General features: G+C 47.4%; 4 protein-coding genes across 4 annotated transcripts; 2 read left to right on the top strand and 2 right to left on the bottom strand.

Annotated features, from left to right (window-relative positions):
• The first annotated feature begins 136 nt into the window (after positions 1 to 136).
• Positions 137 to 6,041, top strand: LOC117653124 (zinc finger protein 771-like). The gene is made up of 9 exons (XM_034398528.1): positions 137 to 273; positions 374 to 532; positions 842 to 1,151; positions 1,307 to 1,365; positions 1,478 to 1,579; positions 1,657 to 2,012; positions 2,134 to 2,439; positions 2,527 to 2,779; positions 2,858 to 6,041. Exons 3-9 carry the CDS (start codon positions 842 to 844, stop codon positions 3,056 to 3,058), a joined length of 1,587 nt encoding a protein of 528 aa, XP_034254419.1. The 5' UTR covers positions 137 to 273; positions 374 to 532; the 3' UTR covers positions 3,059 to 6,041.
• Positions 6,042 to 6,677: 636 nt separating this feature from the next.
• LOC117653126 (28S ribosomal protein S35, mitochondrial) lies at positions 6,678 to 8,499 on the bottom strand. The gene is made up of 7 exons (XM_034398531.1): positions 8,368 to 8,499; positions 8,083 to 8,286; positions 7,908 to 8,001; positions 7,471 to 7,828; positions 7,206 to 7,385; positions 6,908 to 7,115; positions 6,678 to 6,814 (listed from the first exon to the last, which is right to left on the bottom strand). Exons 2-7 carry the CDS (start codon positions 8,204 to 8,206, stop codon positions 6,729 to 6,731), a joined length of 1,050 nt encoding a protein of 349 aa, XP_034254422.1. The 5' UTR covers positions 8,207 to 8,286; positions 8,368 to 8,499; the 3' UTR covers positions 6,678 to 6,728.
• Positions 8,500 to 8,555: 56 nt separating this feature from the next.
• LOC117653125 (beta-parvin) lies at positions 8,556 to 11,344 on the top strand. Its single transcript, XM_034398530.1, has 8 exons — positions 8,556 to 8,716; positions 9,085 to 9,174; positions 9,259 to 9,432; positions 9,552 to 9,649; positions 9,775 to 9,936; positions 10,022 to 10,162; positions 10,244 to 10,487; positions 10,570 to 11,344. The coding sequence occupies exons 1-8, from the start codon at positions 8,599 to 8,601 to the stop codon at positions 10,644 to 10,646; spliced, it is 1,104 nt and encodes a 367-aa protein (XP_034254421.1). The 5' UTR covers positions 8,556 to 8,598; the 3' UTR covers positions 10,647 to 11,344.
• LOC117653128 lies at positions 11,260 to 12,407 on the bottom strand. Its single transcript, XM_034398536.1, has 3 exons — positions 12,202 to 12,407; positions 11,958 to 12,088; positions 11,260 to 11,871 (listed from the first exon to the last, which is right to left on the bottom strand). The coding sequence occupies exons 1-3, from the start codon at positions 12,274 to 12,276 to the stop codon at positions 11,367 to 11,369; spliced, it is 711 nt and encodes a 236-aa protein (XP_034254427.1). The 5' UTR covers positions 12,277 to 12,407; the 3' UTR covers positions 11,260 to 11,366.
• Positions 12,408 to 18,302: the final 5,895 nt, after the last annotated feature.

Genomic DNA, 18,302 nt, shown 5'->3' with positions numbered 1-18,302 from the left:
CAGTCACACGATTTCGACGTCCGTTTTCTTGTAAGAAGAGAGTTAAGTTATGAATAAATTTATGGATGTTACTTCAAATCGTAGATCATCATTTGAATTATCAAATCTTGGAAACGAGAAGAAAGTTTTTGTGTATTGTGATTTCTTTAAATTGACCATAAGTGACCTCTGGTTGCCCTTTATCCTTGCGTGTTTATATGCTTACCCACGTCGGCTGAGGCTTATTTTCGGGTGGTAGGCCTAGTGTCAAAAGATAATGAACCTTTATACTAGGTAAATGAGATGTGTAACAAGACTATTTTGGCTTCATAAGGTACATATAGTTACCTATCACCTTATTATTTAGTTTAATATGCAAATCATTCTGGTAAAGGTGGTGCAAAGGGGTTCTGGAGACGTGACATCAGGGCCTACTCGACGGTCGCTCGGAAAAGGCTTGGGCCTGTCTAGCAGACAGCATTTTGTGCACAATATTATGTTGTCGTTTTGACTCGCCGACCCGAAAGCCACCAAAACATAACATTCTTCCAAGGTAGGTCTTCTACTTCACCTCTAAGTATAGTTAACCCCCTTTTCATGACATGCTTTCAAGTATGAGGGCTGAATGATCTAGCTTTACTGCTCTTCTGCTGTAGCCAATAGTGCTTGACAGTTAATCTATCTCTTTGACATGACAGCCATTTTCCACATGTCCAAACTCAAGTTAAGTCTTGTTTGTTTGAACAATTCTTGCCTTAGTTTGATATGTCAGGCGCAATAAAAATTGGTTCCACATCCTATGCACCTTCTTTGAAAAGCCACTTGTGTTCTCGGGAAAGTTGATTCATCACTTTCTTTTCAGATGGAGTACAGTTTATGGAATATGCATGGGCCAACACTCTGGCCATCCTCCAGCTCAGTCAGCCGCACACTTTACACCACCGTTCATGGAGAAACAATAGAGGAGATTCAAGGAGACCTGCCAATTGTGACTTCAGAAGAAATACAAGCTAGCGATTTGCAAGTTGGCATTGGCTCTGAAATTATTACAGGAGATATTCATAGTGATTTAACCACTGATGTGCAAGAAGTCGTTGCCAATAGCATTCACCTCCATGATGGAGTTTCAGGAACTCTTGGCATACAAGATGACATTACCACAGGCATTCAAGGTACAAAATTTTTTAAAAAATTACTTTTATGTCAAAATTTTGCAGTATGAGAAAATAACTTACAACGTTTAAGAACATCTAAAGATTCACTCTGAACTTTTTATAATTAAAGAGGAGGCAAAACCAATAAATAAAACATTTTGCATTGTTTTCAGTCTGTGGCAATCAGCCAGGATTTGTGGCTATGAAACCAGAACCAGAGACAGATGAGCAGGTTAGCAATAAACCTTTAAGTGCCTTGTCTTATAAAAATTTAAACTTGGTGTCAAGTTTTAAAAATATGTTGATCACTTATTTTTTTATGTTTTTTAATATCTTGTTCACAGGTTAGTTTGTTGGTGAGCCATCCATCTCTTGGCTTGGATCCTACTTTGGGGTCGGAACCAACTAGTATTGTTCTCAAAGTCGAAACAACTCCTCAAAAAAGGGTAAGTGAATTTGCTGTTTCCCAGTATTTTCTTGCTGCTTATTTTATGTTTTGCCTAACATATTTTTGCCACTCCAGATTAAAATTCAGCGGCCTCGAAGGGCCTTGGCTATTTCAGCAAGAGATCTTCATGATCCTGTTGATATTAATTTGTCTGGCACCATTCTTCCACCAGTGGATAATTTGTGGAACAACAGCATTGTTGGTGCAAATGTGAGTGTGAAGACAGAAAGTGATATCTCATACATAGATGATACCGATAAAGTTCTTACAACTGTGGGAGCTCCATCTTTGTATGAGCCAATGGTTGGACGGTTGCCTGTAAAGCAACTTGAGCCCCTGTCTGATGAATCTGAAGAAGAGGACGAAGAAAGTATGAACCAGGGCGAAGACACACTTCATTCCTCCTACAATCAACAAAATCTTTTGCCAAGGTGAATTATTTTATGGTTATTATTGCTTTGCTATAAAATAGATATCTAGCCTCAAATAGTTAGAAATAATCGTCCATTACATAGTTGTTAAAATTGATTTTGAAAATTTTATCTTGCCCAGAATGAGCTTGAATACTGCCGGAAAGGTGGGATATGAATGTGGTGAATGCGGGTTTATGGCAGACACCAGGCCTGGCCTCAAAAGGCACATTACTGTGATGCATCCTGCTCCTGCACCGGATGCCAACTTAGCTCATGCATTGATGCGTAAACTCTCACAGTCTGCCAGTTGTCCTGTTACATCTTGTCGATATCGCGCTGGTGATCGTGATGAGATGGAGGCTCATGTAGCTAGGCATGTGGCAGAAGGAAGTGGAACAGCAACTCCTAAAAAGAAATCAGTTCCTTCAAACCTTCAGAGAGTGAGGTACGTTGTGTTTCTTTGACTGTCTGGTTAATTAAGACTTTCTGTAAGTGTTCTTGTCACTACATGGTGTTGTCTTCACTGGTTTAGGTATGAGCGGGAAGAATACCGCTGTCAAATGTGTTCCTATGCTTGTACCATTGAGAAAGCATTCTATAAACATTTGAAGATTCACTCAACTGGCACCTCTCCTTTGCCACCTGCGGGATCAAAATTATCTTGTGTTATTTGTGGTAAAGATCGACCCTCAGAAGCAGATATGAACAAACACATGCGAAAGCATAGAGATGATAGATACTTCTGCTGTGACATTTGTGTTTTTCGTACTGTTCAGCTCAAAAAGGTTTGTTCGGTGAAATGTTTCTTTAATTTCTTTATCAACTTAAATGAAGTGAGGCTTATATGATGACTATTTTTACAGCTTATTCAGCACCGGCGAATGCACACAGGGGAAAAGCCCCACCTTTGCCCTCACTGTCCATATCGATCAGCTCGGAGAGATAATTTGAGGTCTCATGTACGGCGTGTCCACAAGAAAGAGAATTTGTTTTGTGACACATTTTCGCCTAGAGGCCTTGTGCCTGGTGCATCAGCTACCAGTCCAACCTCCAGTCAAGATTAAATTTGTGTATTTTGCTAAGCATATGTTAGTCTCCCAACTGTTTGTCTAGTGCATTGTGCAGTTTATTTTGCTAACTAGATACCTAGAGTTTTATTTTCAGAACCTCTTTATTAACATGACTCAGCAACTATTAATTAATGCTTTTGCAAATTGGTGTGGAAGAAGATATTGTGGCCTTGGAATCCTTATTATTGCTGTCAGACCATTTTGAAAAGTGACAATCCAATAGGAATTGTGCAATTGTTCACTCCTGTTCGTTGTTTTTGAACTGTATTTATTTTGTTTACAAGTTCTGTTGTAATGTTTAGATTGGTATAAAATCCAAGATGTTTATTATTATTATTTTTTTTTTTTTGTTATCAATTTGAAAAGTTACTCTTGTTGTTGAAATTCAATTTTCGTTATTGATGTTTAATTAATTCTTGATATGTATATCTCTGTTAAAATTCAAATTTTGCAATACCTCAAAGTTATCCAGATTGAATGAACTTTGTGAAATGTAACTCAAAATGTGTTGTTGTGAACAGAAGCATGAGAGGTGCTCAGTGGTGTGTTAAATCTGGAGGGAAAGAGTGAACCAGCGTATGTGCTCTTTCATTTTTTGTGTGTTTGGTGTTATTTCAAATAAGTAGAAACAAGCTGTACCTTTGTAGTGGAATGAAGCATTCGGGTCCCCTGATTAACTTATAGAAATTTAGTGTAAGTAAGGGGTGTGTTCTTCAAGTAAGTTAGGCCCCTTGAGCAAGACAAGTTCTATAAATATTAGAGTATTATATTGCATGAGTATTGTCCGGGACTAACCATTTAATTATGGCATAGTTGTCTTATGTTTCATGAGATGAAAAAACTTGTGACTAATTGCTTTCTGTTGCCATTGTACTGTATGTGTACCTGAAGTAGCTTTTAGTGCCAACCTCCCCCTTAATTTTCAGAGTAGTCAAGTGGGGTCTTTTTATTGTATCTTCTTACAGGTCTGTGATCTGGCAATGCAGTCTCTTTCTACAGGTCATTCATTTGGCATTTACTAGCTTTCCTTTTCTTCTTAGACAGTGCTCACCTCACAGTTAGTTGAAATTTATCCTTTCTCTGCTTGAAGTAGTTGTATAAGCGTGGTAGAGATCTTCTTGTTCAGGCTAATCATACAAACTTTACTAAGTGTGTGTTTTTATAATCTTGCAATCCCTTTGCAGACCCACTTCTTAGATTCTTGAAATATCTTCAAATTTTATTACAAGTGTGTCAGTTTGCCTGTCTAAAAGATAGGCTGTTAATAATTAAATTTTCCCCCTTGAATCCCAAGTATTTCGAATTTGGTTTTCAATTTTAATTGAGAGAAGTCATAAGCGAAGGGAAGGTTGCACAGACACATGCTGGTTACTACTTAATTCCGTCAGTTATTGTTTTATTCCCTGCATTTACCGTCATATCAAAAATAAATCTGGAAGAGAATGCTGCTTTTATCAGGGTTGGTCACGGATACCCTAAATCAATAATTTTGGAGGAGAAACGGAAAAAATATTATTTTTGTGAATGAGTAGGCACTAAGGTGTCCCTGCGATGAATACATTGTTGGTTACATATCAGGCAAACATGAGAATTATTTCTTCACATGAGTAATGTTTCTGCCTATTGTTAAAGAGGGTATTTTTGTACTGTTTGATTTAGTTCAAACGTGGGTATGTGAGAAGGTTGGAAAGTTTTATTTTCAGACATTATTACTCCAATACATAGAAATATTTGTTTATTGTGGATTATTAATATTAGGCAGGAAGTGTCTGTACCCCATGTCATTATTTTTTTTAAATTAAAATTTTGAGTGAACCCAAGAGTTATGACAACCTGCTTGATTGATTCATAAGTCATAAGGTCCTTTGACCATTACAATACATTTGATTGATATGTGATATGATATGTATGTTTATACTTTATTTTTTGAAAGTGCGATTGAGTAGATTTATTCTTGAGGAATTACTGAGGATGTAATGATCTGGGCTGCACGCGTTGGGTTTGATATCAAATTCTCAAATTCTTGTGCCAGTTTCTTGTGCATAATCTCGCGTATATGATTGTAATGAAGGAGCAGGAAGGTCAAACCATTGTTGCTTTTCTCAATCATTCATTATGCGAAGCTTTGTGGACTCTCCAAACTATATTATACCAAAGCTAAGCAAGGGTAGACATTGTTATTATCTACATTTTATTTTGTTATTGCATGCATTGTGATAAATGATGTTACATGTATGATCGAGTGAGACTGCTGGAGAAGGGTTTGTATCCTATGAGTTGAGTGAGATGGCACTAACCAGTTTGAGATTGCTCATGTAGGCCTTGAACCACACAGTAGGGCAGTAGGAAACAATGAGTTTTGTAAGGAAGGGGTTGCTTTGTGTAAATATTCTATAAGCAGAGGCAAAAGTTTCCATTGGTCCTGTGTCTTTTATGTGGCTGTGAGGAAACAGGAAAATTCTCATTTTTATTAAGGGTTACTTTTAATGTTTTGTGCAGGTGATTTTAATTTTCACTATTAATAATGTTTGATGTTTGGAAGAAACTATGGTGTTTTGGGATTTCATAATACCTCTTTGTCTTTGTGTATCATAAGTTGATGTGTGCATTACCCAATCTTCCCCATAATTTCCTTTCACTCTCCTCTCAGTTTAGCAAAATCATTGTATCAAAAATTGTGCCATATTCCTTTTCTATCCACAAGCATAATTTATATAAGGGTGCTATCGCCATAGAAGACAACCAGATGAATGTTTTAAGCATGATCTGTGTTAGATTCTGAATACATGTGATTTTGATGTGATTGTATGATAGTTTTGTGAGGGGTGCGCTGGTTGTTTATGGTTGGAAGTTTTTTTTTCTTATCACGATCTGTCATACCTGTGAGTGGACAGGGCAGGATTAACTCCATAGTTGACAATGCAACATTCGTGGCACAGCTTTCAATAGATTTTTATTAAAATGTTGGTCAAATGCTTCCCTAATGTTTTTTTTCAATGTTTTAGAATTATGTCCCATAAAGAACCGTTTGGTAGACAATAATGGAATGCGTGGTCTGGTCTAATCGATATAGCTCATGCTATGTGTATGGTTTAGGACAATAATGAGCAAAATAAGATAGCATGTTGGCTTGCAAGAAGTCCAATGAGCTCTTTTCAGTTTTGTTTCTGGCTTCTCTTACATTCCCCATTTTACTAGTTAGGAAGTTCCTGTCCTTATCAGTGCAGAAAGCCTTTGCTTACTTCGACAATTTGCTGATTTTTAATTTTCTGCTTTTAGTAAATCTTGTTACATGAATTTTCAAGATGTAAATTAATGTTGCCAATTTTTGTCGACTCTATGATTTTGATGAACATGAAATCAATTAATTAACTTGTATTACGTAGTTCCCTGCCCTCACCACTTTAGGTATTTTATCCTTCTTTTTGTTACCCAAACTGTTAAGGCTTCATTTTAGAATTTGACTAAGATAAAATCTGTGTGTTTTTTCTTGAGAAATATCATATGAATGTTCAATTTTGTGTTTGGAATAATAAAGGACAAATACCAATCAGTGTCACATTTCCTTTACTGATGTCCCCATAGCCCCTCTTGTGAAATAACTCTAATTCACTTGACTTGAGAAAAAATTTACTGAATCAACAACACATGAACATAACAATTTTTACGCCTTTAAGCCCACAGCTTTCTTTGAAAGGAGGACCTCCATAGCTGCTTTCTTGTATTCTTCTATACCCTCTTCTGTTTCACCTAAAAAATAAATAAAACAAAAACAAGTGTTGTTTGTTATAAATTATGACCCCATTAACCATGGTCTTAAATTGAATATCCAAATGCACATACCTTCAATTACTTTCTTGACAGCAGCCCCAAGCACTAGGTGTTCAGGTTTGAGCTCGTCAGCTGGCAAAGTATCATGAAATATGGATTTGCCCAATTTGTCAGGAGACCATTTCACAATGGAAGCCAATGCTTTGGCTGAAATATTATTTTCCCAAATATATTTCTCCATGTCAGCTTCAGTCTTCTCTGACTCCCAATCTTCCACTGTCTGAAGTATTAAGAGATTATAGTTGTTAAAGTACATGACATTGTTCCAAAATCCAAAGTGTAAAAAAGAAAACATGAAGGAATAACATACCCAAGACTCAAAGAAACATGCTGTGAGAAGGTATTGAGCATAATCATAATTCTGTTTCCGTAACGGACATCGATCAGTAACAATAGTTAATGTGTCAGTTTTATCATCATATCGGTCTCTGACGAGGCGCATAAATTTGTCTCTAGCATGTTCATCAAGAGGAATGTTTTTCAGCTTCAACTAGAATCAACAAAATGTAAAACATTAGTACAAACACATCTGAGCATTCTCACCAAACAAGTTCTATTAAGTTGTTAACCTTTACCTTAATGGTCACAATTCTGGCCAAAGGGTCCCTGATAGTAGGTGCTGAATGTAAGTAGTCATTGGTGATCACTGTTAATGGGAAGTGTTCTTCACACTTCTCTTTGCTGTTTAACTGATTGGGAAAAGGTGTGCAAAATGACTTTATAGCCTCACATTGAGCTTTGATAGTGGTTGGTGGGATATGGAAGAACGATGGAATTTTCATAAGTTCCATGTTTGCATATTTGTCGAAAGCTCTTCGATATGGTTTTAATCGGCCCTGCCTGACAGGAATAGGTATAGAGTTGGGATCAAAGGAGCGAGGACCAGGCCAGATGCTCTTCCAGTCGGCTTTGTCTGGGTCTATGTTATTGGTCCTGAAAAAATTGTTAAATTGCATGAACCAAACATAGGCATCACAAATAAATCTTGAGAACAAAGGGCCGCAGAACAAACCTCTTGTAGTCTCTTGGCATCATCATACGAGCCTTGCTCGATGTTTTTCGATCACGACGTACAGGTCTGATTTCCAGTTGTCTAAATTCACTTTCTGAGAACAGGAAGAAAAGGTTTAAATAGCACAAGTTAGAGTCAATTTTATGGGACCATTAAGAGATACAGATGAACTTACCATCATGGCTTTTAGGATCATACGATTTTGACGACGCCAATCTTGCGACATGGTTGAAAACTAACTGCACCCTAACTGGTTTGAAACCCTTCAGGGGCATCTTAGGAAATGATAACAGAGACATTTCCACAATAAATAGGGATCAATCAAAACAACATAACCTTCCGGCACTTGTCCGACAAGTCTTGTCGGTGTCGTCTGCAACTGAGAGCGGATATCCTGCAAATAAGTTCTCGCTCGCCTACAAAAACCAAAAAGATACCAAGTTTGTTAAGCGGATCTCACCGAAAAATGTTGCAAAAATTCAAACCAAGACGCATAAAAACATTTATTTTACAAAATTAAAATAACTAGGTCTTTCCTGAAGCAAGAAAAAGGAACTGTCAGTCTTGTTCCCAGCTAAGGTTCAAGTTTGAAGAGTTGTTTGCCCTGAGATTATTCGCAGCAGCTGGACTCGTATCTTGTTTTTGTTGACCTGCTTGTTGTTGTTTTTGTTTGTTCACTTTTAGCATAAACATGGCAGCTCCCAGACCAAAATCTCCAGGTCCTCGAGGACCTTCCAAGAAAGACGATAAAGAAGAGTCGTTTTGGGAGAAAATTGGCACTCTCGGAAGGAAGAAAGGCATCAAGAAAGGTGTGCAGTGCTTCAAGTTCTTAGGATATTCTGTTTCCCCTTCATGTCCTTGTATGGCATGGCAGGATGACGTTCGGCCGTTCGGGTGGGCGGGCACATCTGTTGAGTGTTTTCCTTTGTACTGGAAATCATTTCGAAACTCGAGTGTTCTTTCATTTGAATTGCATCAAGGTTCTGACTTTTAATTAACTGTCATTAAAAAATGGCCACTTCCACGAGACAGGTTATTTTTGTCACAGACACTTGTGTCACGCCTTGTTAACATTAGTATGCCAACTTTATTAAGCTCACTGGCTTACTTTTACAGTAGGTTGTTCTGTTTGCCCCAGTAATTTTGACTTCTCCATTCTATTCTTTTCATATTTCAGTGCAAGAGGTTCAGGAGGAAGGAAAGCATGCCATCGACTCTCCAGGAAGCCCGACTGCGATTGATCACCCACCAGAAGAATATGAATTGGGTACGGTAGTAATAAATACTTCCTCAGTCTGTCGTTATCATCTCAATTTCCATTTATTTAATACTGTGTTTTCTGCTTTTCCAGGAGAAAATGAAGAAAGAGCTATTATTGAAACAAAGTCCATGGAAAATGCAAAATTCAAAGAGCTTGTTATGGTTCTCATTGAATGGATAAATGACGAATTGGCTGCTCAACGCATCATTGTAAAATTCATTGATGAAGATTTATACGATGGCCAGATCTTACAGAAGCTTTTGGGTAAGCAGAAGGTTTTTTGTTATGTATTATAAACTGAACTGATTGATTTTTATGCTCTTTTTTCTCAATTACTAGCTGCTGGATGGGATATTGATTTCATATTTCTAATTTTGTTACAGAAAAATTAACAGGTGAGAAATTGGACGTCCCAGAAGTGACTCAGTCGGAAGAGGGTCAAAAGCAGAAGTTGAGAATAGTGCTTGCTGCTGCCAATAGAGTAAGAAACCTTTACTGTATCATATTCTGTTTTTAAATTTTTATTTACGAGATGGTATTGTGAGAAATAACACGTGTGACCTGCTTTGACTTAATTTTGACCTTCTAATTAATTTTTGTTTAAAGGTTCTTGGATTACCTCGATGGTCAGCACAAAAGTGGAGTGTTGAAAGTGTACACTCTAAAAACATTGTGTCCATTTTGCACCTGCTTGTTGCCCTGGCTCGCCTCTTCCGTGCACCTGTACGTCTCCCAGAAAATGTGGCTGTGAGCGTTATCATTGTGCAGGTCTGTTGTTTGCTTCTACTGTTGTGAAATATTCTCAGACACTGCAATGAAATTGTATTAATGATTCTCTTGCCTATCTGTTCAGAAAAAAGATGGCACTTTAACGCACAGGACAGTTACTGAAGAAATCACATCAACTTATGATGATCTGGGAATGCTCTGTGAAAAGGATGCTTTTGACACATTGTTTGATCATGCTCCTGACAAACTAGATGTGGTCAAGAGGGTAAGTTTTCAAGTGTTGAAATCTGGATTAAAAATGAAGGTTTTGAACAATTTTGAAATGAAAACAATCCTTTTCTTTCAGTCATTAATAACATTTGTCAACAAACATCTGAACAAGATTAATTTGGATGTGTCAGAATTGGAAACCCAGTTCCATGATGGGGTGTATCTAACTCTACTCATGGGGCTTCTTGAAGGCTTCTTTGTGCCCCTGTATGATTTTTACCTGACTCCTCAAGATTTTGATCAGAAAGTACATAATGTTACCTTTGCTTTTGAGTTAATGCAAGATACTGGACTTGCTAAACCAAAGGCTAGACCAGAAGGTTTGTACATTAATTTTTCAGGTCAATCCTTAATAATACCTTTAATGAATCAAACACCAACATTTTTTTTTCTTTTTCACAGACATAGTCAACCTGGACTTGAAATCAACTCTGCGAGTGTTGTACAATTTGTTTACTAAGTACAAAAGCATGAGCTAAAAAAATAAAAAGGGATTGTAACGGAAAGTGTAAAGAAAACCTTGTCAAACTCAATCAATGACGGGTGGATCTTGTGCTTTAATTGTTTAGACTGCAAGAATTATATGCATCCATCTGGCTGGAAGCTTAGCGAAAAACAAAACAATTACTACCATTGGTTTATTTGGACTAATTGTGACTGACATGCTTTGGTAGTAAATAGAGACCACTTTTCAGCTGCTTAACATACCACTGTGTTTTACATCTTGTCACAAAATTCTAACAGGGTAATTTAAGAGCCTTATAGATATAACACATGAGTCTTCAATTGTATTTTATAAACATTTTTAAGTGTTTCTTGCCATATTTGTATTTTGTGACGTATATCTTTTGATATTGTGTAACATAACATTTTATCGCCGCCATTTCAGTGTACCCTTGATGCGGGTATTGTTCATTAAGTGCATGCAAGTTCATTCATTTTCACTGGCATCAGTTTCACTGCCACCATTGTTCTCTAATGTTTTTTGTTTCTTTGTTAAATTTTAACTGTTTTATGTTTAGATGTAATCTTTTATTTTTCTCTCGAAGTGTTTTACAAGAAAAATGAAATCTCTTAAGTTATTAACACCTGTGAAATACTTGAATAATTTATTAGTGTATTAACTAATAAACAAAGTATGAATTAAAAACAATTTTTTTAAAAAAATAACAACATACTAGTGCTTTTTGAATAAAAGACTAAGGTGGAGCCCCCTGAATTTTCTGCCAGAAAGATATTTTGTTAACTACGACAGCACCAACACTTTGCTCTGGACTGAATGAAATGTTATAATGTTTAACGGAAGAACCAGTTGTTTCTAAATTGGTCATAGAATAATCACCAGTGTCGCCTGATGAATTTCTATTAGCACTCGCCTTTTCAAACATCCATACAACATCAGTAAAATAGATGTCAATCAGAGGGGACATTTTCGGATCAGATGAGTCTTGATTCAGTGACACTATTAAATGGGCTTGACCCTTGGAACGTTTGGCACACACTGCTGTACCGTCAAGCAAAGCAGCGCAAACAAGTGCAGCATGGGACGCCTCTGAGGCACGGCTGCTAGGTTCATATACGTCGCTGCGATCAGGTGCAGCACAGAAGTGTTCAAGAGAATCCACAATTATCACAGTCGGTACAAGTGCATGTAAGTGCAGGGAGTAGACATGCTGCAGAAGATCTTGCCAACAAGGAAGGTACCTGCAAATATATGGTGAAATTATAATGAGAGTTTGCATGGCGGTGACAATAAAGAAATTGAGGTCTGAATAGTTTCGAGTACTTACAAAAATTTGATTAGGGAAAAGACATCTGGAGTCGGCCGTGTCATTCCTTGTATCGGAAGGGGGAGACTGTCAAACTCATTGGCAGTGATGTAGATGATGGTATGACCTTGCTCGGCGTAGTGCACGGCTCCCTGATGACAAACATGAAACGACACCAAAAGTGAATACTCGAGGGTTTTTGGCCGAATACTCCCCGCCTAACCTGTCCTTCTCAAGCTGGCAGAGCACATCAAATCAAACGTACCTGCATAAGAAATGAAGACTTGTGGGAATCTTGCAGCCCCACAAGTAGGACCGAAGTAACGTTTGGAGGTTTCATTCTTATTTTGAAGTGTCACCGCGTATAAACTTCACAACGGTCATAAATAGTCATGATAATCACTTCAACTCACTTCTGCTTCTGCACCGACGATTTGGCGCCAAAACAAACGAACAGCTGCGGAGCTGCTTCCGGTTTGTGCCAGCGGCAAATTCAAATTGAAACTGGCCGGCCTGACTGAGAGCTTGAGAGGAAAAGGGGCATGAGGACATGAGGCAGAAAGATGATTTTCAGGGACATCCTTACTTTTGTGAGGGACAACACTCGTTTAAATAAATGAATGATTTTTAATTCAAATATTAAAAAAAGCTTACTTCAATCCTTACCCTGGATCTAATTCATATTTATTTATTGGTGAGTGTCCAAACAATACAGAAGTTCTGCCTTTGGCCTGTGCCGAATCGGCAGACAGTTCAAACCAAACCAGGCTTCACTCCACCCCCGAGCCTGGAGAACAGCCGAGCGATTCCGAAGAGTCGTTTCGTTGGTACGCCTCTGTCGCACATAAGGGGCTTAAGGGTGCGACAAACCGATCCATTGAATCGCTCGGCAGCCTCCTCATCTCCCGAAGCATTCCCGAACACTCCCACCAAACTACTGTTCACTATCACACGCGAATCCCTATTAAATTTGATGAGGGAAGAAATTTCGCGAGCTGCGTCGGAAAAAGCCACCAAAAGCCCCGTCGGACCTTGGGGGGAAAAGCTCCACGGGAGAAGGGGGAGCGGCATCAGCACACCCTGTTACTACATTCCAGACGGCGGCGGCAGCGGCCTGCCATGCCAGAGGACAGACAGCCTTTGCGCGCACAGCTACCCGGTCCACCCGACCCGACCCGACCCGACCCGTGCCAGCCCCACCGCGACGCCATGGCGACGCCGCGCCACACGGCCACGACGCCACGCCCTTGAGCCAACACACAGCGCGCCCGGAGCACCCTTCTGGCCGCCCCGCCCCGCCCCGCCCCAGCGTCACCCTGTCCTGGAATTTCTGCCGCCGATGTGCCGCGTGGAGGTCGTCGAGGCCGAGAGGGCAGAGGCGGAGCCGTGCCGGGGGACAGCGGTACGGCGAGGCCGAAAGACAAATGGCCGAGGACGGTGGACGCACTTTGTTATGATAGCGACGAGAGGGCCGGCCGGGGGAAAGCGAGGGGGATGGGGGTAAGAATTACGGCGCGGAAACGACGAAGGCAAGCAAGGGAAGGGCGCAGGCAGGCAGCGCAGCCTGGCCCGTGTTTTTCTTCATCTCCCGGCGAAGGAGGGAGGAAGAGAAGAGAGAGAGAGAGAGAGAGAGAGAGAGAGAGAGAGAGAGAGAGAGAGAGAGAGAGAGAGAGAGAGAGAGAGAGAGAGAGAGAGAGAGAGAGGAGAGGGATGCTGCTGCGCCGTAGCCGGGAGAGGGAGTGAGGCAGACGGCGTGGACGCCTGCGGGCTAGGCAACGCGGCGGACAGGCGTGCGTCGGCCTCCGACGGTTGCCTACCTCCGCGGCGGGCGCCGCGCGCAGCTGTGCGGTCGTCTCAGTCCTTGCCTCCACGAGCCGCAGCCGCAGCCACGCCGCAGCCCTGGGCCTGCCGGTTGATTCCGAGAGTCGTTCTGTCTCTCTCGCACCTCTACGGGGCGCCCCATGAGTGCGAGAGAGACAGAGCGACGAAAACGACTCTCGGAATCAGTGTACTGCCGGCTCCTTCGGGAGCCTCCCGGCCTCTTGGCCGCGCTCTAATTAAAAAGCTCCTGACGGCCATTCTACAAGTTCTGTGAGGCGTGGCGGTGGCGGGGCGTGGCGGGGCATAGCGGTGTGGAGGCCAGATCCCGTGCCATGCGCTACCCTTAGGTGGCGTCGGGGCATCCCCAAGCCAGGCAGCAGCGCGCACTCAGACCTTCCCCTCCCATACATAGACACACACACACTCACTCACACAGACACACACTCGCCCTGGGCTCGTTCTCCCACGCTCCTAACGCCGCCCCCGCCTTCCTGCGACCGTCCCGTCTCGCCTCGCCTCTCGCATCGCAGCCCCGCGGGACACGAAAGCGAGACCGGCGCGCGCGCCACGCTCCGCCTCGCCGCCAAGCACGCCCTGGTCCTGGTCCGCGCCACACCCTCGCAATCTCTATTGGCAGGCCTGCCACCGCGGCACAGGCACGGCGGCACGGCCGCACGGCGGCGAGGCCCAGAGGACCGTCATGCGAGGCGGGGACGACACGACGAGGCGCAGCGCGGCTGTCGACCCCAGAGAGCACCCCGCCCCGCCCCGCCCCGCCCCGCCCGCAGTACATCGACTGACTTTTAGTTTAGAGCGGCGCGGCGGGCGGCAGGCGGCGGGCCCTTCCACTTTACACTTGAATGCGGCGGCAGGGCGCGGGGTGCGGTGCGGCGCGGTGCCGAGGGGGCGCCGTCGCCGTGCGTTTCTGTCGTGCCAAACGCGCCGCGCCGCCGCGCCCCTCCCCTTCTATCACAATGCCGCAATAATAGGCGCCCCAGGGCCCAGGGCCACGAGGGCCTCGAGGGCGGCGGCCGGAGCAGACAAGGGCAGCGCCGCAGCAGCGCCGCAGTAGCGTCAGGTTCTCCCTTGTGCTGGCGCTCGGCTCGGCGCCACGTGGGGCGGGGTGGGGCGGGGCGGGGCGGGGCGGGGCGGGGAGGCCGCCGAACAAAAGTCTGCCTCCGACGGCCCTCGGCCTCGGCGGGCCGCAGCGGCGAGAGCGGCGAGAGGCGGCGAGAGGCCGCCGGAGGCCGAGCCCCGCGGCGCCGCCACGCCCTGCAACGACGCCACCACGGCCACCACGGCCTCCACGGCTACCATGGCTACCACTTACCACGGCTACCACTTACCAGCGCCCTTACCGCCCCACGGCCCGCCGTAACTTTACACGTACGTGGCGCGTGGCGCGGCGTGGCGCGGCGCGGCGCGGCGCTGCGGGCGGACCCCCTCCCGCCCCTCCCTGCTCGTGAAGGGCGCGCGTGCCGTTCGCGGTGGCGGCGCCCGTGCGGCCAAGGCGGAGGTGGGGGAAAGGGTAGACTTTGGCGAGGCCCCAGAGGGGATCCAGGTGGCCGGGGGAAAAGGGAGGGGGGGGAGGGAGAGCAAGGACTGACTCAACTAGACAGCTCTCCATGAATATTCATGCGGGCGAAAATGTTTGGCCATCGCGGTCGCCCGGCGCGCCGCTGGAAGGATGGAGCGCTGGCGTCGTGTTGCGCCCACGGTGGCAGGCAGCAGGCAGCAGACCGCGCCCCGGTCCGCGGCGCTGGCGGTACCCGCGCCGCGCTTGCCCAGGCAGCGCAGGCTTGCCGCTTGCCGCTTGCCGCGCCCCGAGCCAGCGACGCACAGCGACGCCGCCTGGGAGGGATGGTCATGAAAAATGGATGGGTGCCGGGCTGGGGTGGGGAGGGGAAGGGACGGTTCGCAGCTTCGGATGCTGGCTGCTGCTCTCTAAGCGTTCCGGCCATGTGCTGTCCACGTGGCGTCGTGGCGGCCCTACACAAGGCCCTACACGTGCCAAGGACGCACGCCGCGGACGCCACGGACACCACGTGCTGCGGGAGTTTATTTCCGCCGGGGTACGTGTATTATGAAGGCGGTGCTGTTGTGGCCAGTCCGCGAACCACGGACCGCGTCCCGAAAATAGCGGGTCCAGGAGAGCCGGGACACGTGCAGAGCGGCGCGCGTGGCGGGGCTAACGGCTGGTGGCTAACGGCTAACGGCTAACGGTTAACGGCTGACGCGCGGGCTTGGCGTCGAGCAGCCGGAACCTCGGGCCGGAGTCCCCTGGACGCGTCGCTGGAGGGCGGCCAGCTCTCACCAATGCGTCAATGTCGTCATGAGAAGCGGTGACCTTTTAGCCGCCCCCGCCCCCGGCAGGGCCAGTGCAGGGCCAGTGCAGGGCCCTGGCGGCGCGGTCGCTAAGCGGAGCGCTGGAAGCCACACCAACGGTCTAGCCTGCCCCTGCGGGGGCAGGGTGCGGGGCGCCGCCGCGCAGGGGTGGGTCTGCAGCTGTGCCCCGTGCCGCACCGCCCCAGCCTCTCGCCGCCGTCCCTCCTCTCTCTGTCTCTCTATCTCTCCGTCTCCCTCTCTCTCCATCTCACTCGCTCCCTCGCGATCTCGCTCCCTGCCCGTCCCTGCCCCGCCGACTAAATAATGAACGGGCCGTGCTTTGCAGCACACGCACCGCGCTGCGCCGCGCTGCGCCACTCCAGCCCCCGCCCCTGCCCCCCACTGTAGGCTCCAGCACTCCAGCACTCCAGCCGCAGCTCCCCGGCGCGGCGTGCTGGCGGTGCTGGCCGTGCTGGCCGTGCTGGCGCATAGCTATTCGCCCGGCTTTGCATTGCTGTGCGGCGTGGTGGCGCGGTGCCGTCCCGCCGTCCCGGTCTAGCCCCCGGCCCTTTGCTACCACGCCCAGCCAGCGCGGCACGGCGCGGCACGGCGGCCTGCCGGTGTGGATAGGCGAGGCGGCGAAGCCCCGGCGCGACCCCGCTCAGCCTCGCGCCGCCAGCAAGGCCCCGCAAGGCCCCGCTCGGCCCGGCCGGCCCCAGTGCCGTCTGGACCACTAGGTATCGATCCATCGGCCACGCCGAGCCCGAGCCCCAGCAGGCAGCGGGAGCCAGCGGGGCTGCGGGCGGGTCCGAGCGGGTCCGAGCCAAGCGCGGTCTGGCGGGGTGCGGCAGGGTGCTGCGGGGCCGCGGGGAGGGGCGGGGTGCGGCATAGGCGGCCGCAGGCCGTGTCGCAATCAGCGACCACCCCCCGCCGCCGCCACGCCCCGCCTCGCTACGCCCCCGTCGGGTAACACTACCCCCACGGCCACCCCCGCACCCCTCACGCCCCGACGTGCCACGCTGTGCTGACTTCTATCGGCTGCCTCCCGCCTCGCCCCGCCACGCCCCGCCACGCCGTGTCTCGCCCGCAGCGCCGTCAGTGCCATCTCCCCGCACGCGACTGGCAACCCCCCGCCCCCGGCTACCGCCGCTACCATCGCTACCGCTGCTACCACTACTACCACCACTACCACCACTACCACCACTACCATCAGTACCACCACTACCACCTCTACCACCCGTCCGTACCCACTACCACTACAACCGGCACCAACACTACAAAAGCTACCGCCGCTACCACCACTACGACTACAACCACCGCTACCGCCGCTGCCCCCGGCACCTCGACCCCCATTCAATCTCCGGCCCGCGATGCGAGTCCTCTGGGGTCGGTCTTCCCCGGTCTTCCCGGCCTTTCCGGTCTTTTCGTTGCGCGGCGCATTCTGCTGCGGAAAATTAACGCCTCGCCCGCCGCCGCCGCCTCGCCCGCCTTGGCCGCCGCAGAGGAGCAATTTAGCGGAAGACTCTCCCCTCCGCAGCGCCGCGCCGCTCCGCGCTGCTCCGCGCTCCGCAGTGGAGGCTGAAGGCGTGGAGGAGGAGATGCGCGGCGAGCCGAGGAGTGCTCCGGCGCTCGACTCCGCCTTGCTTCGCCTTCGCCACCGCGCTCCCTCTTCTTCTGTTCCTCTCTTTTTTCCGGCCGCCTTTGTATTCGCCGCGCCACCCTCGGCCCCTTTGACGGTGAGGCGAGGCGGCGGGCAGCGCGGCGGCGCGGCGTCGCAGCAGTGGAACACTGCGGAATGTCGCGCTGCTGCGCGCCACGCCGTTACGCGTCACAGTGGCGGCGTCACACTCTTGGAGCCGCAAAGCCGCGAACCGCCGGCCGCCCCTTCGGCCGGGGCGAGGCGCCGTCTCGGTTCCCTTCATCCGTTCGACCGCCGCGACCCACGACCTATCCGACCTACCCCTCCGGTCCGCCGAGTACGCCAGCGCCGCGCCCAGATGGGTGTGGCCTGCAGACCGATTCCGGGAGTCGTTTTCGTCGCTCTGTCTCTGTCGCACCTGTCGGGAGGTTCCGCGATGCGAGAGAGGCAGAGCGACGAACACGACTCTCGGAATCAGTCTGCTGTGGCGCGGTGCTGCGCGGCGAGGACGGCGAGGACGGCGAGGACCGAGGCGAGAGGGAGCGTCCTTTCCCTTCCGCCGGTGCAGCGTCAGTTCTGCC

This window comes from Thrips palmi, unplaced genomic scaffold, assembly GCF_012932325.1.
Source record: "Thrips palmi isolate BJ-2018 unplaced genomic scaffold, TpBJ-2018v1 HiC_scaffold_8, whole genome shotgun sequence".
NCBI lineage: Eukaryota > Metazoa > Arthropoda > Insecta > Thysanoptera > Thripidae > Thrips > Thrips palmi.
Note: the sequence above shows the minus strand (reverse complement) of the source record. Positions and strands in the feature narration are given on the sequence as shown.

Excerpts from the sequence above, each read along its gene's own strand:
- LOC117653128 (XM_034398536.1), bottom strand. The coding sequence starts at position 12,276 with ATGAAACCTCCAAACGTTACTTCGGTCCTACTTGTGGGGCTGCAAGAT. Across the intron at positions 12,089-12,201 it reads AGTCTTCATTTCTTATGCAG|GGAGCCGTGCACTACGCCGA; the intron begins GTACGTTTGATT and ends GTTTGTCATCAG. Across the intron at positions 11,872-11,957 it reads TTTTCCCTAATCAAATTTTT|GTACCTTCCTTGTTGGCAAG; the intron begins GTAAGTACTCGA and ends ATATATTTGCAG.
- LOC117653126 (XM_034398531.1), bottom strand. The coding sequence starts at position 8,206 with ATGTCTCTGTTATCATTTCCTAAGATGCCCCTGAAGGGTTTCAAACCA. Across the intron at positions 7,829-7,907 it reads ATGCCAAGAGACTACAAGAG|GACCAATAACATAGACCCAG; the intron begins GTTTGTTCTGCG and ends CAATTTTTTCAG. Across the intron at positions 7,116-7,205 it reads CATGTTTCTTTGAGTCTTGG|ACAGTGGAAGATTGGGAGTC; the intron begins GTATGTTATTCC and ends TTAATACTTCAG.
- LOC117653125 (XM_034398530.1), top strand. The coding sequence starts at position 8,599 with ATGGCAGCTCCCAGACCAAAATCTCCAGGTCCTCGAGGACCTTCCAAG. Across the intron at positions 9,937-10,021 it reads TGAGCGTTATCATTGTGCAG|AAAAAAGATGGCACTTTAAC; the intron begins GTCTGTTGTTTG and ends CTATCTGTTCAG. Across the intron at positions 10,488-10,569 it reads ACCAAAGGCTAGACCAGAAG|ACATAGTCAACCTGGACTTG; the intron begins GTTTGTACATTA and ends TCTTTTTCACAG.
- LOC117653124 (XM_034398528.1), top strand. The coding sequence starts at position 842 with ATGGAGTACAGTTTATGGAATATGCATGGGCCAACACTCTGGCCATCC. Across the intron at positions 1,366-1,477 it reads AACCAGAGACAGATGAGCAG|GTTAGTTTGTTGGTGAGCCA; the intron begins GTTAGCAATAAA and ends TCTTGTTCACAG. Across the intron at positions 2,440-2,526 it reads TCAAACCTTCAGAGAGTGAG|GTATGAGCGGGAAGAATACC; the intron begins GTACGTTGTGTT and ends TCACTGGTTTAG.